This window comes from Chionomys nivalis, chromosome 5 (genome assembly GCF_950005125.1).
Source record: "Chionomys nivalis chromosome 5, mChiNiv1.1, whole genome shotgun sequence".
Taxonomy (NCBI): domain Eukaryota; kingdom Metazoa; phylum Chordata; class Mammalia; order Rodentia; family Cricetidae; genus Chionomys; species Chionomys nivalis.
In genome coordinates, this window is record NC_080090.1 from 108,971,633 (window position 1) to 108,995,169 (window position 23,537).

At 43.1% G+C, this 23,537-nt stretch overlaps 1 protein-coding gene across 1 annotated transcript in view; it reads left to right on the plus strand.

Moving 5' to 3' along the window:
* The first annotated feature begins 413 nt into the window (after nt 1-413).
* Nucleotides 414-23,537, plus strand: part of Phlpp1 (PH domain and leucine rich repeat protein phosphatase 1) — a 219,522-nt gene continuing 196,398 nt past the window's right edge. Inside the window, exon 1 of the mRNA XM_057770046.1 lies at nt 414-2,051. Coding sequence (XP_057626029.1) covers nt 596-2,051 — 1,456 coding nt within the window. The 5' untranslated portion in view covers nt 414-595. The remainder of the gene's footprint in view (nt 2,052-23,537) is intronic.

Sequence of the window (23,537 nt, forward strand, 5' to 3'; positions counted from 1 at the left end):
GCTATTTGTCTCGCCTGCATGTTCTCCCGGGAGCTGAACTACAACCCCCACAGTGCACTGCTTGTTCCTCTCGCCACCTCGCCTCTGGTCCGCTGAGAAACCTCCTGGGAAATAGCCCCGCCCCGCTCCCGTACGCACGCGTCACGTTTGTTTACCCTGAGGCCCCGCCCCAGACTCCCGCTCTCCCCGCTCCGCCCAGGAATGTCGTCATGCTCAATGCATATTCATGATCAACTCCGCCCCGCCCGCCTTCCCGCGCCTCATTAATATTCATGACCGAGCTCGGGCCGCAGCTCCTGGGCGCTGAGGCTGTCCGGCAGCGGGCGGGGCCTGGCGCTGGGGAGCCCGCGACCCGCGGGGAGGGCGTGTGGGGGGGCGGTGGCGACGAAGCGGGCGGGCGGGAGCGCGGGATGGAACACCGAGACACCGACGGAATGCTCCAGATCGCCACATAATCCTCTGGAACGGCCGCGCCGAACGCCATCGGCGTCTCCCTTCTCCGCGCGCCGCCGCAGCCATCGTCTCCCACCTTCGCCTCACCTCCTCCTCCGTTGCTGTCTCCGGAGCTGGGGGGGCGACGCGAAGCCCCGCTACGATGGAGCCGGCCGCCGCAGCCCCGGCACAGCGACTCGCCGACCCCGCGGGTGAGGACCGAGCCCCGGCGGCGGCGGCGGCCGAGGGCGCTCGGAGTCCGGAGCCCGCGCTGAGCTTGGCCACGGCCGCGAGCGGCGGGAACGGCGGCGCGGCGCGAGAGCAGGCCCCCTGCGAGGCGCCGCCGGGGCCAATGCCCGGCCGCGCGGGAGGCACCGGGCGCAGGCGGCGGCGCGGGGCGCCTCAGCCCGCTGCCGGCGGGGCCGCCCCGGTGCCCGCAGCCGGCGGCGGCGCCAATTCGCTGCTGCTGAGGAGAGGACGGCTGAAGAGGAATCTGTCGGCCGCTGCCTCGTCTTCATCGTCGCCGTCCTCGGCGTCCTCGGCCGCCGGCGGCCTCCCGGCCTCCTGCTCGGCCTCGGCGTCGCTGTGCACTCGGAGCCTGGACAGGAAGACGCTGCTCTTGAAGCACCGGCAGCTGCTGCAGCTGCAGCCGTCGGACAGGGACTGGGTGAGGCACCAGCTCCAGCGGGGCTGCGTGCACGTCTTTGACCGCCACATGGCCTCGTCCTACCTGCGCCCAGTGCTCTGCACGATGGACACCACAGCCGCCGAGGTGGCCGCTCGGCTTCTGCAGCTGGGCCACAAAGGCGGCGGGGTGGTGAAGGTGCTGGGCCAGGGGCTGCCTCCCAGCGCCACTCCGGCCGCGGCCGTCCAGAGTCCGGACGCCGGGCTCGGGAGGGAAGTGGAGCCACCGCCCTCGAGCAGCGCTCCCGGGGCTGTCGGGGGCCCTGCGCGCGCGCCTCCCGCCGACCTGCCGCTTCCCGGGGGCTCCTGGCCACACTGCGCACCCCGCGCCAGCCCTGCGCCCACGGACTGCAGCCCCGGGGAGCTGTTCGCGGGTGGCCTGGGTTCTCCGCCCCGCGCCCCGCACCCGGCCTCCGACACCGAGAGCTTCAGCCTGAGCCCCAGCGCCGAGAGCGTGTCGGACCGGCTGGACCCCTACAGCAGCGGCGGCGGCTCCTCGTCGTCGGAGGAGCTAGAGGCTGACCCGGCCCAGCTGTCGACCAGGGCTCCTGGGCCGCCTCCCCTCCGCCCCAGCCGCCCAGCGCAGCCTCGACCTCCTTCCCCGAAGACCTCTCCCTCACTGCAGCCGAAAGCTCCCAGGGTTGTCGATGGGATGACCGGCCAGGGTCCCAGAGAGGACAAGGTGGTGGCGGCTGCAACTCCGGGCGGCCCTCCGTCGACCCCGGGACGGATCCGGGAGACCGCGCAAAAGACGTCTTCGTCGCCTTCCCTCTATGTCCAGTTTCACGGAGAGACTACCCGGCGCCTCGAGGCGGACGAGAAGCCATTGCAGATCCAAAATGACTACCTCTTCCAACTGGGATTCGGGGAGCTGTGGAGGGTGCAGGAGGAAGGCATGGACTCGGAAATTGGCTGCCTCATCAGATTCTACGCAGGTAAGAAGTTGCCTGCACGTTGATGTGTGGTTTCTAACCCTGGCAGGGACCGATAAATGATTCAAGGGACCTGGTGAGTCTGATACCCTTTTCTAGCTTGTTCACATGCCGTCTGTGTAAGTACTAAATCGAGCATTCTTTAAATCTGCAAGTTTTAGTCAGCTGTCCAGGGCTGAGGTTGGAAAACCAGGCGGATGAGGTGACAGAGTCGCCTGGAAATACAGGAAACAGTCAACACGTGAGAGAGGTAGTCGCCCGTAACTGTAGAGGTGCTTTCCTTCAGGCCTGCTCAGGGTTGCAGGCAGCTTGGGATTTCAGGAAAATGCCTGATGCTTTCATATGGACAGAGGACAGTGACCAACCAAAAGTGCTCCAGGGTGCCTTCCCTATGTTCTTCTATGAGTCCACAGTTTACCTTTCGCAGTGTAGTGTGGGCTGCTGGGAGCTGTGCTCTTGTCAACCGATGCCCTTGTTTGTTCCTCTGCCTGCCAAGCTTAGACACCTGGTAAGTTTATGTTCTTTGTTTTGAGTGCTGCTTACCCTAGCGCTTTTTCATTGCTTTTGTTTAGTTTCCCCTCCAAGTTTGAATCCTTGCATAAAAAAAAGAGTTGGCCTGTTTCTGTCTTAGAGCCTTTGTTGTCAGAGCTGTGGCAGGACTCGGAACAGACTGGAGTTCATAGCGTTGGTGGTTCCCGCCTCTGATATGACCTGACTCTTCAGTACCTGTTCAAGTGCTTGTCCTCTCTCTTTTGCCAAGAGGCTTGACTGGAACTAAGCGATGGAGTTACATGGGTGCTGGGTATTGTATCTGAGCTTTGTAAGCCACTTGCACTCTCCCTCTGCTTTAGAGTTCTTGGTGGTCATAACTTTTGTTTAACATAGTTAGCATAGGAGAATTAAAACTTTGGGTGTCATATTGCAAGTGCATATGAGAATTCTTGCTAACAGCCCAAGACTCCATAGCTGTTCTTCCACTAGTGTTCTAGCTGCAGTTTAGTTCTCATGACTTAGCCTTCAACACCCACACTGAGATATGCAAGACAGGCAGCATGCCTGGGAGAGGTGTTCCTCTGAGTTTTGTTTAAGTTGTTCTGGACTTAAGTGGGTCTTTTGATTGATATTTGCCTCATAAAGGAAACCAAATTTTAATACAGTAGCATTTTTCTTGGAGATAGTATCTTAATTGAAGATATGCCTTTAATTTTTTTTTTTTTTTTGGCCCAGAAAAGGGTAGGAGCAACGACTATGTCTTTTTCTTTCATGGCTCATGTAACTTGTGAAATATTTCTTTGCGAAGACATCAAATAGTAATCACACTTGGAAGGGAGAGTATTTTAGGATGAGAATGATGATCTTTCTTAATCACATAGAGGGAAATGGCTGTAAAATAAGGTATATGCAATGGAAAATATTTGAGCTTGCTCTTATGTATGGAGGAAGCTTTTCTCTCCCCTTTGCTGATGACTGAATAGGTTGATTAGAATCAGATTTGTGGGAAAGGTTGGGTGTCACAGTTGTGAAGTTTAAATCTTGAATTCTGTTTGGCTGTTTTTTCAGCAGTGTTTAAAACATTCTGAGTGGGCTGTGAGCAGTTTGCTTTTATTCTTTTATACTCATCTCAGTTTAAAGTTGATCTGATTTTTTATTAAATCTTAAATTTCTGGTGTGGTTATTTTAATCTTTGTTTTTGTTTATGAAAAGTAGTGATTGTTACCTCCTGAACTTACTACAGTATTTCTATGCACAGCATAAACAGATGCAGGCCTCAGCGTATATGCTCATAAAAGTGACTAATAAAATGAGGATGCCCCACACAGATTGTCCAGCCTGCTCTTGAACGTGAAGCCTGTGTCCATGTGTTCTAGAAGAAAGGTGTCTGGCTGTTGCAAAGCTGTGTGACTGCTTATTTTGGCATTTAAGCAAAGTTGGACTTAATTTAAGCCTAAATCAAAGTACTGAGCGCCTCTGGACTGGTATTTGTCTTAGAATAAAACTCAGCATCACTAGATGTTTCGATTTTCACCAGGATGTGTTCCTAACAGCAAGGCACTGCTGAAAGGTGGCCCTGCGTGTCTCAATTGTCAGGACATATGGTGGAGGCTTGCCCCAGGCTGGGGAGATTCCTAGAAATTGCTTCTGCTCCTGTGGAATATAGGACAGCCAAAAGGAGGCTTTTGTGTTTTGATTGTTAGTGCTTTTGTGTACGAAGAGAACGATTCATGTATGTTTTAAATGATTTCTTTTAAGAAGGCACTGGAAAATTCTATATTGATTTGCTTCAATAATTTCACATATATACTGTTTTTGAATTTATTGTTGCATGTCTTTTCTAGTGGAGTTAAAGACAGCTACAATATTTCCCCATGTTCAAACCGAGGACATTATCACTATCTGTGTTCTTACCTTCTCTGCCACCTTGTTTCTTATTTTCACAATGCTGTTGTCCAGCAGAGGCCTTCCATTCTCTTGAGGGTCATTTTTCAATTAAATTTCAGTATTTATAATCTTCCTCGGGTTGCTTAAGGGCTTTGAAAGCTATTTGTGGTTACTTTGAATGGTTAAGTATTTATTTAGGTAAGTTAAAATGAAAGTCTTTAAGTGAGGTCGCTTTTGGATGAGAAGTGACCAAAACTTCTAATTGCAGTTATCAAAAACTTAGTTTGAAAATTGTTACTGCTCCTATTGCAAAAGCATTCTTTGAGTTTTAAAATAGGAGGAAATTCAATTGGTGTTATCTAATGTTAAGTTTGTTAATTATATTAAGGTTTAATTTTCTTTTAAAAAATTATACAACTTAAGACATACCTGAAAGAGTAATTTTGTTAGAAAAAAAAATTCAGGAATTCAGTTACCTGGCCTGAGTTATGAACACCTAGACATGAATGAGCTGCTTTGCTTCAGTCCCTGGGGCATGTGTAAACTCATGTTTACATTTTTCCATCACCTTTTGTTTTAGCTCTGTAGTCTGTTCCGTTCAAACAGTGAAAGATTGTCACCATGATGGAGAGCACACCCTGCACCTAGTGAATCTTGGAGGATGTGTTCATGTGGGCTTCCTTGGGGCTGCTTGGTAGTTTGCCTCCCTCCCCTTCTCATATTTCTATCCTCTCTCTCTTCTGGGAATGCTCAGACCTTCCGTGATTTCCTGCATGGAAACCAAGAAGGGTGGTTAGCACCAGCAGAGCATTGACAAGTAGGTTCTTATTACTATAATTACAGCAGTGCTGAGTAGTGTGGTTTAAGTATGTGACTCCAGTGTGTGCTCAGTAGCGCTTTTAAGTACAAAGACTTTCAGTTTATTTTGTTTTCTGTGCTTAACACTTTGTTATGTTCATATATTTATTTGCCATATGAAGTTTGTGATGTCTTTTAACTATGGTTTGATAAAACCATACATTGGGGTTTATTGTCTTCAGAAATATTAAAGGCCTTTCACATAAATGGTCTCATTTGTCTGTTCAAGAACCATTAGGGAGGAGTCCTGGTGTCAGCCCTTCTTTCAGATGGAGATGGTACATTGACAGCTGATTCTCACTGAGGGTTTTCAGCCCCTGGCAGAGCTGAGACAAGGGAGTGAAGTTTGTGATTCAACGCACTGTCTATGAATTGGTGCTGAATTTCATTTACACTTGAGTTTTCAGAAAATATGCTATGTTTATTGGTAATGAGGTGCTATTATCGGGCAGTTCTGCGTGCTTCCTTGTAAAATGCAGATGACTATTTCTATCACATGGCCTTTAAAAATGTAAAGAACCAAGATTAACAAGTAAGAGCAGTGCAGAAAGTATTAGTTTTCTAAATATTCTGGTTATAAATCATGATTCTTAAAGTTGATAAGGTTTATATAGTGATTACATTTTAATCCAAGTATTTCTTGTTTGTTAAATCTTTATTGGGAAGTTATCTGAGCAGATAACCTCAGAGTGGGTTTTATGATCACTTCTTTTAAAGCAATGAAAATACTCAACATTAAAGAGCTTATCTGTTTGTTTGAAAGCTGAATTACCAGTACTCTTTATAGTAAATGGTGCATTATTGATATTTTCTTGTACCGTTTTGTGATTCTTAGGTTGTACAGGAGCTAGAGAGCATTTATTCTCTGAATTTCATTATAATGTTTTGAAAATGGTGGAGGTTTTGTACTTATGATTGTAGCAAGCACATAGGATAGATCAGTCTCTATCTATGGGAAGTCTCTTTCTCGAGGTGAGATTAATCAAGAGTGCAGACCTAGCGTGTGAGTGTCAGAGGTCAGTCCACACTGCCAGGACAAAACTAAATAAATAGACTGTCAGCTGCTGTAAATGGTTGTGTAAAATTGCTTGTTATTGTCTTTTTACAAAATTTAGCTTTTGATTTATTAGGAAGGTAACAGTCCCTGACATCATATAGGAACAGTGCCTGTATAAATCTTGGAATTTTTTCTTACTGTTTGGATTCAATTTGTGTAGTTTGTTAAGCAGCTGGTGGAGTGTGCCCTGATTTTTTTTGACTTCCATCCTGTTTGGGTCCCCAGGGATGTGTTAAACACACATGCACACAGAGGCATTTCTCCCATGGCAGGAGATTTCAGATGTGCCACATACTATTAATATCTTCTCTTTCACGTGACTGAGCTCTGTGGACTTTTAGAGAACAGTTTTCCCTCCAAGTTTTCCTGGAGTTAATAGCTCGCCTCTTTCAAAGGCATCTCTTACCTTGACTTTGAGATTTATTTAATGAGACACCTGTCAAATGAGACATTTTACATTTAATGATTTTGCTATGTGTCACATTTCATGCTGCCCAGGCTGCTGGACAGGAGGAGGCCGAATTATAAACTCTGAAAGTCCATTCAGTGGGAAAGCTGTTTCTTTAAGAGCACCCTGCATTTGTGAAAATTGAAAGAGAGGTCTTATCAAAATGCCTCATAACAGTGTGTGAAGATAAGGCCTCCTCCACCCCACCTTTTAAGTTGTCCCCTCCTTTAATCAGGTCCATCTGCTGGAGCCCTGGCACTGAGGGTTTATCCCACTTAGGGTTCCCGGACTTCTAAGGCAGACTCTTTGTATTTGCTTTTGGGTTTCTAGAGACCGTAGGCTAAACAAAACACACCAAACACCTGCCGCGCTTGGAGCACTATGGGAACTCCTTCAGCTAAGAGGTCCACACGCTTTTCACCTGCATTTGTAGAGCATGAGATCGTGCCCAAAGTGGGCCGGTATCTCAAAGGCTATTTATTTATTGGCTGAAGAAGTTCACACGGCAGTGGTATTTTAGGTATTTTTAGCCTAAAACTATTTGATTGCCTGTTTAGATTTACATGGCGCCTCAATTAAGGATTTAGAAAATTCTAGTAAGCTGAAACTCAAGGGTCTGGAAAGAATGAATTCTAATGGTACTGTGATTAAAGAACATTAGGATATCCGGTTAGCCATGACATAGCTCTTTCAACACACGTCATATAGTAATTTTTATCATGTATGATAGTGGTCACCAGTTAACGAAATAGAGCTTAAATATTTTGGGTATAATGGTTTTCTTGTAAGCATGAGTTGTCCTGCAACACCTTTTAGTATGTTAGATGGAAACAAAGCATATCGGATACTGATTATATTCATTTTAAGACATTTAATGATGAAGTCTGGTTGAAGGAGGTGTATGTCTAGTGGTCTCCAGTTGCAGTGCTGTGTTAAAACTGGGCAAAGTAAAAGGGAAAAATTTCCAAAGTGTTTGGCATAAAGTTTTCTAAATGAAGCTTGACTAAAGATAAATTAGTTTTAGTTCCGGTTACATAAATGTATTCAGTTAAGATTAAATATAATTTGAAAAAATTTAGTTGTGAACCATTTCAATAATCAGTGAAAATTCCATTTAGAAATTTAAAGTCTAAGCAAATCTGAATGAGTGGATTTGTTTGTTTGTTTTCCTCATTTTTCCGAGCAGGAAGAGGTTTGTTTGTCAGAGTTTCTTCTGATTCCCGTGTCTCATGAAGAGCACTTGGAGAATGAATGGATCTTTTCATATTCCTGCCTCAGTTAGTAGGTCACAGCATTTGGGCTTTCTTGTCAAGCACACACATATGCATATTTTTAAATGTAGCAACAGTAAGCAGGAGCTTTGCTTGTTTTCATTGCATATTTAATAATTATTGGGTCTTGTATTCAGTTAACTTCTGAAATATTGTTCCTGATTTTGAGATTTTTTTATGAATAGATTCAGTTTTTGAGCTTTACTTTGAGAACTGTATTCCTTGGGAGAACTTTCTTTTTTCCTATCCAGGACTTTGAGAGTGTGGCTAGATGCGGCCTTATTGTTGACACTACGTTTCTTGGTTTTTGGGTTCCGCTAATGCTCTGTGTATGTTTTGGGGGACAAGGAATAAGTAAACTGTTTCTTATTGAAACACAAAACTTCGGGGGTAAAAGTCCTCTCTCATTTCAGAGTCTGCTTGGGAGGAAGTGGTTTTGTGATTTGGAGAATCCACTTTGTTCTGAGAGTTGGTAAACTTGATATGATTTGGGTGTCTATTTTTTTTTCTCCTTGTTGCTGAGGAGGGAATCCAAAGTCTTTGATACATATAAGACAGGACTATCCAGCCACATCCTCAGTCCTTGTTTTTGTGAGACACGTCTTGCTATGTAACCTAATCTGACTTTAAAACAGAAATTCTTTCTGTCCTGTCCCTGCTGGACTCACAGTGTGAGCTAGCAGACCTACTCGGGTATTCATGGTAACCTATGCTGCGATGTGATTTCGTCATCTGTGAAACAGCGAGTCCAGGATTTCTTCTGATTCTTAAATTCTGAGATTCTAGTAACAAGCCTAATTTTAGATAGATTCTCAAGGTTGTAGTTGTTTGGAGTTCTGTAGTTTTGGTTCAAAACTGTCAAGTCACCTAGAAAGGGCTTACATCTAACTTAAGGTTTGGATAGGATTCAGACTAAAGAAGATAAACAATGTTTTATTTGTCCTCCCTGTCATTAATACTTCCCAAAGCAAAATCTGGCATGCTAGAGATAAATTGAAGTTAAATTCTTTTCTTAATTGATTCATAAAGTCCCCTTCACAATCTGTTTTATATAGCTTACTGTGATATCACATGTAGAAGAACCTCACTGTTCAAAACTTGCCAGTTGATTATTTTTTTAAGATTGTTTTATGGATGTGCGTTAACCTGAGTGTGTGTGTGTGTGTGTGTGTGTGTGTGAGCAAGCGCACATGTGAGTAGATACCCATGAAATCCAGAAGAGGGAACCAGACATGCTAGAACTAGCATTTAGGCAGTTGTGAGCTGCCCACAATGTGGATACTGGGAACTGAGTCTGGGTCCCCTGCAAAGAACAGCAAGTGCTCTTAGCCAGTGAGCCAGTGTCCATGTCTGATCAGTTAGTTTTAATTCATGGTGAGCCTAGTACCTTAGTTCCTTCTAATGGCAGGAAAAGCACAAAAAGTAAATGAAAATTCACAGTACATTTATTAGATTATGGAATTCAGGAAACTAAGATAATTTAGGATAGCTGTGTTTACTAGATGAGGAAAGTAAACTTAAAGAGGTTGTGGTTGAGAATCAGTGATAAGTCAGTATCAGAATTAAGAACACAGCCAGATTTTGATAGGTGCTCCAGTCCTTTTCCACGCATTATGAACTTGTAAGGTTAACTATTTTTAGATGTTCCTTATGTTTAATACAAATGTTTGAAGACTGTTCTTTACACATTTCAACATTTCTTTATTACTTGTTTCTTTCTAATCAGTGCCTTTGAGAGGTGGCATATCACTGTGACAAACTGTAAGAGGAGAACCTGTAACTGAGAAGCAGACAGAACAAAGGGAAATTAGATTTCTTTCTTGATGCTACCTACCATTTGGGAGAGTTAGGATAGAATTTATAACAGCTTTCTGAGAAAGAGGCTGAGTTTTACAGTATCAATGCTGGCTTGCTTCAACTTTGAAGTTGTAGTAGTTAGAAGAATGAAAATGTTTGAAAAAGTAATCATGCTTTTAATCCCAGTACTAGGGAGGCAGAGGCAGGCGGATCTCTGTGAGTTCAAGGCCAGCCAGCCTGATTTACAGAGAGAGTTCCAGGACAGCCAGGGTAACGCAGAGAAACCGTCTCAAAAAAAACAAAACAATCAAAAAGATAAAAAAATTGATTAGTAGAAAAAAATTAGAATGAGTTTGCACTAAAAATATTAATAGTAATGTTTATTAATAATTTCAATTAAAATGTTTTAATATAAAGTTAATGGTGCAGTTTTTTATTCCAGTGCCTGTGTTAAGTTCTACTGAAGTGCCTGTTCATGGTTCTTCCTTTGTGTAGTGTGAACAGTTGAAAAAACTTTGTTCAGTGATCCTTGTACTTCTGTTGTATTGAATTTTGAAGTCCGTATCATGACATATCTTTTGGGAGGTATCTATTTATTATCTGTGGTAACAAAAACATAATTTGGGAGCTGTGGAAACAGAGTTCCAGGTTTTTTTAGGGGTTTAAGAGATTTTCTGTTAATGTATCTCTATTTTAATTGAATCATTTCTGAAAGCAAAAGTTTTACCTTTCTATATAGAAGGTAACATATTGAGTCAGTTGATTCCCTAAAGATTACTGTTCATTTTTAAGGTGAGAATAGAAACCTTTTTCAAAGCGCAGAAGTACAAAAGGGTAACGTTACCTTGCATCTGGAAGATTTAGTATGTATCTCAGATGCTAAAACAAGGGGGGATTTCTCTTGATAATCTCTTAGAAAGATGGGTTGGGTGAGGTGTGGTTGACATTCAGATTTAAATAACAAGGAATTCTTATGCATAAACACTGCTCTAGTTAGCAGACTTCTGTCCTGTCCTCACATGCACACTGTGTTTTTAGGTGGGCTACAGCAGGAGTCATGCTTGTATGTCAGGGTGAAGTCTATGCATGGGTTCTTCTTGGGGAAGAAAAAACCTTAACAAATTGCTATTTGTATTAACTTGAGTCTTTTTTCCCACACTAGTGGTTTAATGTGAGTGCCTGTTTATGTCACTAATCTGTTTTGAGTGGGTGATTTTCTCTTCATGATTTATAAGATTCATTTATGGAAAAGTTTTGTTTCCCAAGTCACTAATATTTTCATTATCTATTCCCTTCTTATTGATCTTTGAGTCCCTGTATCCTGTCATCCTTCCTTATCCCAAGATTGAAAACCGGTCCTTTCAGATGTTCTTTCTGTAATTTCAGTTCTCTCTCTGTTGTTTGATTAAATAAGAAATAAGGAATTTAAATTGTCCCCATATTTTTTATTGAGTAATTGCCTTCTTCACTCATTGAAAATATTCCCCAGAGATTCTTTTTTTTAACTTGATAGCAAATTCAGATTTTTCTTAGGAGTATTTTTGGTCCAGTAACTTGAATTTGTTGAGGAAAAAATAAGAGAGCGAGGGCTATTGAGTCAATTTACTACGACCTTTTATTTATTTATTTTTAATGCTTTACATTCCCTATATGGCCATTACTTAAAAAAAACAAAAGATTTATTTTCTGTGTATGCCTGACTAAATGTATGTGCCATTCCATGTGCTGTGCCTGCAAAAGTCTTTTTGTTTTTGACAGTAGCCGTAGCTGTCCTAGAACTTGCGGTGTAGTCCAGGCTTGCCACAAATTCAGAGATCAGCCTGCCTGTTTCCAAGTGCTGGAGTCAAAGGTGTGTGCTACATCCTCCACACCCACACCCACGTGTGCTGCGTGTTAGACACTGAAAAGTGTTGCAACACAGGACTTCTCTTCTGGATCCCTTAGGATCTCAGAGTGGCTAGGTTGAGAGCTGGCTTGCAGGTGGAATTAAATACTGTTTGGATATAGTTTTTCTCATTTATATATCAAAATCACTGTCACATTCTTATCATAGTATTTATCCTGTCACATCTGCTTGTTCACGTGTGGAGTCATTCCCTCCTACCATGCGGGGCCCAGGAGGGCACTCAGGTCGTCAGGTCTGGTGGCAAATACCTCTATTCACTGAGCTTGCTGGCCCTAAAGGCATTTGAAAAAAAATTAATTCTAGTATATAATGTATCTTGGCCATGTCCATCCTTCCTTCCCTTCACCTAAAGAAAAATCTAAAAACATGGTTCTGTGTTTCAAATTTGAACTTCTTTTGATTAGGCATTAATCTCACTTTCTTATTTAAATTACTGAAAATTCCTTTATTTCTCTTTCTGGAGAAATCTGAATTACCTTGACGGCTGTTGTGAAATACAAGTGGTTTATTTTTGGAGCTTAGAAAAAGGAAGGCTAAGGCACCTTTTGAAATCAGTCATCCTGGCTGCCGTTAGAGCTTCCAGGGTTTTTGGTTGACCTGGGAAGGAAGTCCATAAGTAGTGACCATGACTGATCATAATTATTACTCCTGTGTTTTGGTGCTAGGGATTGACCCAGGGCCTCGTGTGCTAGGCAGTGTGTATTGCACTTTGGATGACATCCCCAGGCCCGCATCAGTTAAGGGTTGGGAGATGGCTTGGTCAGCGAGGCGCTTGCTTTTCTGGCAGAGGACCCTAGTTAGATCACTAGAACCCTCAAATGCTATGTGTGGCCGCCTGTGAGGAGTACTTGCTGTGCTGGCCAGCCCTGCTAGCCTAACTGGGGAGCTCCAGGCCAATCAGAGACACTGTGTGAAAGGACTTAGGTGGTGTTCTTGAGGATGACACCTGGGTGTCCCCAGCCTTCATGTGCATTTGTATCTGCGCGCGCGCGCGCACACACACACACACACACATTTTAAAAAATGTGTAATTTGAAAGAACTCTCATTTAATATAGCAGAGCATTGTGAACGTGCTGTACATGAACTCCCAGAAATGCTGAAGTGCTTTTTAGTGGGGTTGGAGGAGGATGAAGTGTAGAAAATTAAAATGATGAGAGCATTTGTCATCTTTGGTAAGCAGTCTTTTAAGGTGGGTGACCAATTCTTTAATTGTAAGTGTCCACCATGTATAAGTTGTACTACTATTAATATTAAGCTTTTGGTTTTACAAGATTTTACTTGGTAGAGGACTGGGTTTCTTTTCTACAGAATTATTTTAGTCAAGGTCTTACAGTGTAGCCCAGGCTTTCCTTGAACTTGCAGCAATCCTCCAGCCTCAGCCTGCTAGGTGTTGGGATTCCAGTGTATAACACTACAGTTGGTCATGGGCTTTTAGTTGTATTGCTGAGGTTCCTAGTTACCATTGCTGAAAGTAGATTTTACGTTTGAATACGTTCTTGTTTTGAAGACACATATTCAGACCTATAGCTCTGAGATACTAAATGAAGTAAAACTGTAGTTGGCAAGCTGCTTTAAGTTACATGCAAGTGGGTCTGTTTGCTTTCTGTTGGTGTGATAAAGAACATGAGCAAAATAACTTTGGGAGGAAAGTGTTTATTTCACTTTACAGCTTATATATAGTTTTTTCATGAAGGGAAATGGGGTTCGGGGCGGAACCTGAGGTAGGAATGTGGAAGCAGGAACTGAAGCAGAGGTCAAGGAGGAGTGCTGTTCACTGGCACAGGGTGGCACCATAGTGGACTGGGCCTTCCCATGTCAAACAGTAATCAAGAAAATGTTCAGAAATATGCTCACAGGCCACTGTGATGAAGGCAGCTCCTCAAAAGAGGCTCCCTTTTCCCAGAGCACTCCAGCCTTGCGACAGCCGGCGGATAGTAGTCAGTACAGTAAACAACATGTTCCCCCACACTAACAAGTCAGCTCACATCTTTTAATTTGTAAAATTAAGTGCAAATTATTTAAACTGCCTCAGCATTGTTGAACCTGCTGTGTCGTTTTAAAAATGCACAGTAGCTTATTATTTAGCAAACACATCACAGTTTGAGGCCTTGTATCAAGTTTTCTATACATATTAACTAATTTAGTTCTTATCATAACCCCATGAAGTAGATAATGTTATTCCACAGTATTGCAGGTACAGAAACTCAAGTGCCAGTTTGTAGTCTGTAGTCTGTCTGGATTTGTATAAAGAGCAAGGCAGAGTTAAAATTTAGGTCTGTGTCTCTTATGCCAGAATTAATTATTAGTTCACTAGTAAGTGTCCTCTTTGTTGGTTTTAGGAAGTACCCGCTCGGAACTCTTTAGGGTTCTGGGACCGAGTTCTCTGTGTCCCCAGCCGTACTTTTACTTCCTACTGCTTACAGTTATTGAGGCTCAAGTGGGACAGGAATGGAAGTGCTGAGGACACAGTGTTACAAACCAGGTACTAATTAGCCACACATTGCCAAGGTTTTCTTTTTGGCGGGAAGAGCCTTGACTGAGAAACTGGAGACCTGTGTTTGACTGTGAGCCTCTCCACTTAATATGCTTTAACCTCCCCTAGCTCCCTTTGTCAGAGATCTATCTGAAAGAACTTTGTGAGGTTGATGTGAGGATATATGTGGAAGTGCTGTGTAAACTGTGAGATGTTACATAAACATAATGTGGTTCTATTATTTTTGGCAATAGTAAATTGCCACAGATGTTAATGAGTGTTAATTAGGGCTCATTAAGAAAGATGAGATATACTGTTGGCCCTGCCGCTCAGTTGTTGGAGGACCACATTCAGTCAGTAGTTACTATTGAAAATCTAAGACGCCAAAGGTGTTTTTAATCAGAGGCAACTGATGCTTGAAATGCTTGTAGACTTGAGGGCACTTTTCAGTAGCATGGTAACATTTCCAGATGGAAAGGTGATGCTTTTAAAGGAGGCGTGGTTCTCACAGGTCGCTCTAATATCAGAAAAGGAGGGGCTTGCTCTGGGAAAGCGTGAGCCCTTGAGGGCCAGAAGGAATAATGCTACCTGAATTCTGGATCCCGACTTACCTAGGGCCACCGGTTCTAGGCTCAGGAAGACTGTTAGTGCTAGCCATTCCAGTTTCATCTTTAAATCGGCCAGCTACTCCTCTAGTCACCTAGGCACTTTTATTTGTTTGAATTATTTGGGGCGTGCTTTTGGGGAGCATCTATTAATTTTGCTCTTTTGGTTAGATGTGAATGTGTGCATGTTGAGGGTGCCCTGAAGCCTTGTTGTGGCCCACATTATACTACTAAAAGCCATTCTCTTCTTTTTTTAAGACCTGTCATGTTTTATTTTATACTTCTTGATGAATTTTTATGGGACATACTATGTTTATCTTTTGAAAGATGTAATTTTAATGGTATGTATTGACCACATTAATGTAAAATTTGAATAATAACAAACTGGTCATGACCTTGATGCTTTAAAAAAATTATTAGACTTTTACTGTTTGAAACTTCATGGCCCATATTTTTTTTCTTTAAACCTTTGTGTTAACTAGGAATAGGTGCAACTCTTAGGTGTTCATATAAGCAAAACCAACTTATTGGCTTTCCCGCCCTGGCTACATCTGTACTGCACACATGGTAGGATGTGTGTGTGTGTACATGTGTGTAGGTGTGTATGCCTGAAGATGTGTATGTATAGATGTTTTTGAGTATTTATTTATACACGTGTAAGTGCATAAACATGTATATGTATATTTATGTGCATGCATGCATGTATATGTGTGTGTATGTTCGTGTGTGTGCATTCCACAGCAGGTGGAGAACAACTTTCTGTTCTCATTGGCCAGGTGAGGTCTTTACTAATGAGGTCTTATGAATTATCTTGCTGACTCTGTGAAATACTATTGAATGTAGTAATGTGAATGACAACTCTGGAAGAGCTTCATTTTACATTTTTTACATTAGCTGTAAAATTCTAATATATATCACAATATATTTCCAATCCTGTCTAAGAAAAATGAGTCCTGCTTCTAAGTCAAATAAAAATACTTATAAATCAGACTGATCAGCATTCAGGCTAATTATCCGCCAGTATGCTTTTCCCACCACCATTAGCACTATTGCCCTCTGGAAATGTTTTCAGTGGCTTTAGCTGACTCATGGCCACAGCATCCGTACCTGACAGGCTGATTTCATGGGATGCATCAACAGACGGTTATCAGCGGTGTGATCATAAGAATAGGTACTGCTGCTTATGCTTATAAAGCAGAAGCTCAATGAACCCTTGTTCCCTAAGACAGAACCCTCGCTCTGTAAGTGTGTATCTTGGAACTGCTTAAGAGGGCAAGGTTCTAAAGATACCACACAAAAGACCATTTCTGAGAGCAGTGATTATCTTGTGTGTTCATGGTGCTTGCGATCTACTCTGAGTCAGTTGGTAACTAATAGAGAATTGGAGCTGCCATTGCTCCTTCTTCCCTCACTACAAACAAAACAAAGCAGTTTACAGTCCTGGTGTTAAGGAACTGACAGATTAGCCCAGCTGGCATCTACCTCCAGATAATACTGGTGGAAAAAGGCATAAATAGTGTTCATTTATCTTTAAAGTACTTTGATATGCACATTTATGCTTAATCCATGTACAGTCTATTCTTTCTTATAGAACTTTTTTTTTTTTTTTTTTTGGTTTTTCGAGACAGGGTTTCTCTGTGGCTTTGGAGCCTGTCCTGGAACTAGCTCTTGTAGACCAGGCTGGTCTCGAACTCACAGAGATCCGCCTGCCTCCGCCTCCCGAGTGCTGGGATTAAAGGCGTGCGCCACCACCGCCCGGCTTTTTTTTTTTTTTAAGAATAGACCAGTATTGTTTGTAGACAGTTATCAAGTCAAAACCAAGTGAGCATGATTGAAGTGTAATGTTTGCTAAAATGTAGTTTTGCTGGGCTTTACTGGTGTAAATTGGGTGACAGCCTTGGTGATATCCCAGAGGGTTTAGAATCTTAGCATTGGAAGAGATCAGAGGGCATTTAGACCATGCCTTGCTCCCTGTCTACCCCATTCCTTCTGCTTGGGTCTCATTATGTAACCCTGGCTAGCCTCGGCACTCTCCATGATTCTGTCTCAGCCTCCTCGTTCCCTGGCTACCCATCCTTTTGTCTCAGCATCCCTAGTGCTGAATGACATTTAGGTTCTGAAGATGTGCTGGTCTGTGCTACCCACTCACCACCGTTCCAGTTTTTACCTCTCAGAGAAACCTGCATTTAGGAAACTCTTGGCTGATGGTCATTTTGTGTCCTTGCCTACAAGTTAGAAATGTAAGCCCTTTTTTTCCAGGACAGCATTTCTGGGGCTTTGCTTCATGAAGTCTGCTGTTTGGACCAGCAGTTCCTGGGACCTTTTAGAGGCACAGACTCTCAGAGCCTCCCTGCAGACTTCCCGAGGGTCATGGTTTTAACAGAGTCCTAAGATATCTTCAGAACCTTAGGTTTTGAGTTCTAGTGCTGGATAAATCGGGGATGGATTGACTGTGTAAGATTGAGGTATGATTCAGGAGAGACAATGGGGCCCAGGATAGAGCAGTAAGAGGAAGGAAAAGAGACTTATGGGTATCATCCTGGAATTCACTAGCTAATTGGCTGTCTTCAGTGATGGGTGATGGGAGGATAGTGGGTCAATGTATGAAAGTGGTAGGTATGAGGGATCACTCATTTAGTAAGACGTACGTACTGGGGCTGTAGGTAGAAGCTGGCGTGAATGAGGGTTTGCCTCCTGCTGTTTATAGAACTGCACATTGGAGATAGGACTGAGCTGACTGCAGCCGCCTGCTTCAGCTGGCAGCATTGGTTTACACTAGCTTTCAAGTCTCAGTACAGGTTGTTGTTCCTTCCACTGGTGTGTGTGTGTGTGTGTGTGTGTACTCAGGATGGTGATAGAAATATCATTTGCTTAGTTATCCTTTTTAAAATACACAATAAATGTGAGTAGTGCCTATGGGACACAAATGAAGAGGTCTAAGAAGAATGTTTGTATTAGATTTATGAAGTTCTCAGGGTGTATTATTTTTGAATGGCAATGTTTTCCTGTCTAGTGGGGTGGGGACTTCCATAAGCAATTAGCATCCAACTTCCTGAAAGTAGAATGCTCTGGAAATGCTTCCTGGAAAGGGCTGGCTATGTAAGGTACAAAAGTATTGAACACTGTCCTCCAGGCATGGTAGCTGTAGTCCTCCTCAGAACTACTACTTGCAAGAGACACATGAGATTGGACCTTTTGGCTGTTTCCTTCCCTCATGTAGAAGGGCTTGGTGGGGCGAGTCCTTGGTTTCTCGTGTCCTCCCAGGCCACGTCTGCTGGCACCTCCCGATTTAGCTGTATATAATTCCGCCACAATTGTGTATGTTGGCTGTGGAGGGTTAGCTGGAGGGAGAGTCCATCTGTACAGCTTGGAGAAACTTGACATGTGCACTGGAATGAGACCTTGGCTGCTTTGTGGGTATACCTTCTCCTTTATAACTCTCCATCCATGCTCTGTAGGTGACCCAGTAAACTCGGTGGTCCCTCAAGTTGAGCTTTGGTGGAATTGTGGTTTATCAATGGAACCCTATAAAGAGTTGGTAAATGTTTGTCTTTCCTGGAAAAAGGTTCCTGAAACAAAAGGGATGAATGACAGCCCAGTGTGGATGAGGAACGGTGAGTAACTTGTACTGGTGAAGGGTCAGACAATGAGATTAACAATGGTAAGAAATGGGATTATAAAGGAAAGTTAGGGTCACCTGATGAATGACCTTATGTGCTAAGTAAAGGCTTGATAAACTAAATTGAAGGGTGACATGATTAGGTTTGTATTCTAGGATATTAAATGACAGACAGCTGGAGGATGAGTTGTAGGAAGTTCCTAGAGCAAGGGGGGCTGGAGCGTTACTAAACATTCATGGCATGCACTTATGCTAATGCTTCCTGTTACCACAGAGAGATGTGATGCGTGACCTTTGCCTCAAGTTCAACCTAAGAGGAAAGAAGAAAAAAATTAACAGTATTGACCCTGCCACTTTAAAGGTTTGGAAATGTGGTTGTGCCAAATAGGAAAGCAGTCACCTCTGCTTTGATTGAGGAGGTGGCAGAGGTTTTGAAGATCAGAACGAGTGGAGCAGGAAGGAAGCAGGACTGTGTGGGAAAGGGCTTGGGGTGGGGTGGTAGAGCTGCCGAGCTGTTCCACGAGGAAGGGCGTGTCCAACCTGTCGGCATTGACTTGACTTTGTTCTCTACAGAGTTCATGCTCAAGAACCATACAATTGAGTTACAGAAAAAGAAAAAAAATCCCTCCATGTTTAAAATGAATTCATGATATGTTGACCACATTCATAGCCATGATGGCTCTGGGCTGTGATTGCATGTATCTGGAAGATGGTTGTTGGGTTTTAGTAGTTAATCATTTGTGCAATGTGTATTTATGGGGGGATGGGAAGTTAGAGTTTCTAAAAATTCATTTCTGAGCTAATTTGAATATGTTCTGCATTTTGAGAAGTAGAAATATGGTATCAGTAAGTCTGGCAGGGCTTTAGATGTCGGTTTGATTTGATTTCCAGTGTGAGTGACTGCAATCCCCTTTAATTAACTCTTGAGAATTCCTTAAAAGAGGGGAGAGATGAATTAGAATTTGAATAGTAAAGTCTGATGTCCTGAAGGACATTGAGTATGTCTGATGAGCTCAGAGATCATTTATTTTAATGAACTAGTTAAAGGCTTGGTGGAATTTGGAAGTGGAATGTACCCTAGTTACATCTCTGTTGCTGTGATAAAACACTGACCAAAAGAGGCTTGGAGAGGGTGTCAGCACGTACCTGTAATCCCAGGGAAGGCAGAGGCCAGCCTGGTCTACAGAGTGAGTTCCAGGGACAGCCTGGGCTACACAGAGAAACCCTGTCTTGAAAAACAAAACAAACAAGAAGCTTGCAGAGGGAAGGGTTGATTTCATTTACAGCTTAGTCTCATGAAGGAAAGTCAGCGGAGGAACCTGAGGCAGAAACTGAAGCAAAAAACAGAGGAGAAACAGCCTGCTGTCTTAGACACTCAGGGCCTCCTGCCCAGCATGGAATTGCTCACCGTGGGCTGGGTCCTCTAACATCAGTTGTCAACCAAGGAAATGCCCCACTATATACCCACAGGCCAAGCTAATGGAGGCAGTTCTTTAATTAATGATCCCTCTTCCCAAGGGGTTTTAGTTTGGGTCAAGTTAATACAAAGTAACCAGCCAAACTGAGTGTTAGGATGAGCACAGTTCTGAGGAAGCAACTCTAAGGAACAACACTTTTACTTAAGTGTTGATGGGTTCTATTGAATGAAAACAATTTCAGACATACAAAAGATAGTCTGTATGCTGTGCAGTTAATGGCTAGTTTTTAGTGGTGTTTCTTTTGGAGAGTCAGTAATGGGAAAGGACATAAGGAGTCTCAGGTTTTGGCATTGATCTGAAGTTCAGTCTCCTAGAGAGAGAACTCAGACTGACCTCTTTACAGTTGGGGCTGAGCACATACAAGGCATACCTCAGGGAGGAGTAGAAGTGAGTGCTTCTGAGAGGAACATTGTTTCTGTCCTGAGATGAAAGGAGGAGACAGTGGCAAAGGATGATGGATGAATGGAAAAGGAAAATAAAGGAAGAAAAGTCCTGAAGAAATAATAGGCAGAATCGCTTGCATCCGTGGCCTTACCCTTGGGCTGCCTAGCTATCTCCCTGAGACTACAGAAAGGGTGAGTAAAGGACAAGGGCCCTGGGTCTGGAGAGCCAGCACCTGCGTCAGGTGGCTCACAACTGTCTGTATATAAGTCTACTTTCAGTGGACCATGACACCTCTTCTGGCCTCTGCAGGCTCCTCCTTGCACAGGTGGTATGTAAAAACTCAAGCAGACTCACTTACAAACCCATAAATTAAAATAAAATGAATTAAAACAAAATAAATCTTTTTTTTTTAAAAAAGAAAAGATTCTTTTTCTAGGAGTTCAGAATTGAGCCTCAGTTGGCTTCAGACTTTTTAGTGAATTAGAAGGGGAACCAAGCCTTTGTATTTCTTGTAGTGTCCTTCTCTGGAGTTGGTCAGTCGTGAGCAGGTTGGGAATTCTGGACTCTTTTGAGCTGCTGCTGAGTTCTCCAAAGGGGACTATGTAGACTGTTTTAGAGTGTCACAGTGCACTGAAAGGAGGGTGATGATAAGCGTGAGATAAGGAGCAGATTGCCAGGTGTGGGTTTGTAGATTTGGCTGGACTTGCTTTGATTGGGCAGGTTGTTTTGATAGCACTTTGTGATTCTCTCTTAATGTAAGAGTGTGTGGGTGGGAGAGGCGTGGATGGAGAGGAGGCAGGCAATGTGGGATTTTGCCTTCTCTATTGTTTGTTTTTTGTTTGTAAAATCACCTTTGGATTACTTTTGATAAAATTTTGATTTTTTTCTTTCCTCTGAAAGGAAAGAAATATAATCTGACTTGATTATAATTGTAGATAAGAGCTGTTTGCTGAATGCTTTTTTCACTTTTTAGATCAATAAAGTGATTTAGAGTTTAAATCCGTTTATAAAATGAGCATAAGGCCATGACAAAATTTAAATATGTGTGTGTGTGTGTGTTCACATGCACATACATGCAGATATATGTATGCAAGCCAGATGGTATAGAGGACAGTTAATGTATTCTAAATGGTAAATACTGGTAAGGAACTGCTGTGTCCTCTTCCTTCTTAATTATAAGCATTGAATCCCCATTCTGTGCTCATTACTGGGTTATACACAGAGACTTCAAATTGATGCCCAGTTTTGGTATTATTTTGATTGTTCTTAAGAGAATACATTTTCATATCTAAGTTCCAACTTCTTTGTGTGTACGTGTGTGTATATGTACATGTGTGTGGAAGTCAGTGATCAACCTTAGGTGTTTTTTTTTGGGGGGGAGGGGAAACTGTTCCCCTCTCTTGAGAGAGTCTCTCTCCCTGGGCCTTGCACTTAGTCTGGACTGGCTGGCCAGCAAGTCCTAGGAGCTGGGTCCCTGCTGGTTTACAAGCATGCACCCTCATGCCAGCTTCTTACTGGGTGCTGGGGATTGAACTCAGGTTCCCATGCTTATGTGACGAGCACTTTTCTGATTGTACCATCTCCCAGCCTTGGTTCCCATAAATTTCTAATAATAGACTTCTTAAGGACTATAAAAGAAACTCTTGCATGTGACACTGTGGCCAGCCGGAGCCACCTTTACCTCGTTGCTAGGCATCAACCTTATGTCCTTAACCTGCATACATATTCTTGGCTGACAAAACCATCTCCCTGATCCCATCTCCCATAAATATCTACTTCATTGCTTAACCACAGGTTTCTAAGAACACCACTCAGGAGCAGGAGAAAGCTCTTCAGAAAGAGCCATGATCAGTAATTCCTTGTATCCATGCCGGATTGCCAGACAGAACAGCTGGGGAGATTTGCTCATCTCACCAGGACCCGGAGGCCCAGCAGAGCAGCTGGGAGAGCAGCACAGTTTTGCTGTTTATTTACTTAGGAACTTTGTATTTACAGGGTTAGCAGCTATTGGCATGAAGTTTTATTTGTGTTCAAAAGTCACTGATCAGTGTAACAGAAACTTAAAATATGAGATACTGTTGCCCCCCTCCCACTCAGTCTACTCAAACAGTTACAGAGTTGGTAGTATACAGTCTTTTGAGGTTGAGAGAAAAGTTGAAAAAGGGAAAAAACCCAACCCCCTCCCTTTTTTTGTTTTTTTAAAGATTAAACCAATTTGCACGAGGACACAGATTATCACAAGAAAAGCACAAGGATAGTTCTTTCCTTTCTTGTGATTTCTTGAACTTGGTACCTATGAAATGTCAGTCTGTAGCCAGACAGATAAGGCCCCGTTCTCAGGACTTGAAGTAAAGAGCAGCTTTACCAAATGGTAAATTAGATGTGGTGTCACTTTCCTCCAACCTAGCACTTAGGACACAAGGCAGGAGGATTGCTGCAAGTTCAAGGACAGCCTTGTCTCACTCCTATATTCCTCAAAAAATTACCAAATACTTACATAGTCACTTAATTGTAATAGTGATATGCACCTCTAGGGGTAAATAGAGTATGTTGTAATCTTTATTGGGTAATGCTTGGAATAAATAATACATGGGAGTGTTCCAGGTAGAGGAACAGAATGTATGAAGGCTTGAGGCCGGAAACTCAGCATCTTCAAGGATTTAGAGGAAAGTTTACAGTGAAGGAGTTGACAGTCAGACAGACATAAGAAACACAGAGTAGGTCCTGACCTGGGGCCAACTTCTGCTTGTATACTGTCTAGTTCACAGCTCTACCTCCCTTTAAGTTAAATACAAAATAGGCTAATCTGCATTATTTGTTGTGTCTGATGACATAGGTCTTAGAGGTCTTAGTTAGTGTTTTGAAATTTATTTTAAGAGTAATAATTCATTGCATTGATTTTACAAATACTCTTTACGGTTTCCGTTTTTACAGAGAGTGGTGGCCACCATCACTCATCTTATAATTTGCCTTTTATCCTCTCAGTAGGAGGGATAGGAAGAAGAGAGGCCAAAGGCACCCCAGGAAGGGCTTCTCTTCATCCTTCCAGCCACTGCTCCTCACCAGTCAGTCGTTCTGGGTGCTCCCACACTACTAGGGCCATGATCCAAGAGCAAAGACAACCCCAATCATTTGAATTACTTCCTTATTTTTGAAGACATGAAGTCAGGAACAGGAAAGAGATGAAATGATTTTAGGATTTCTTTATTATG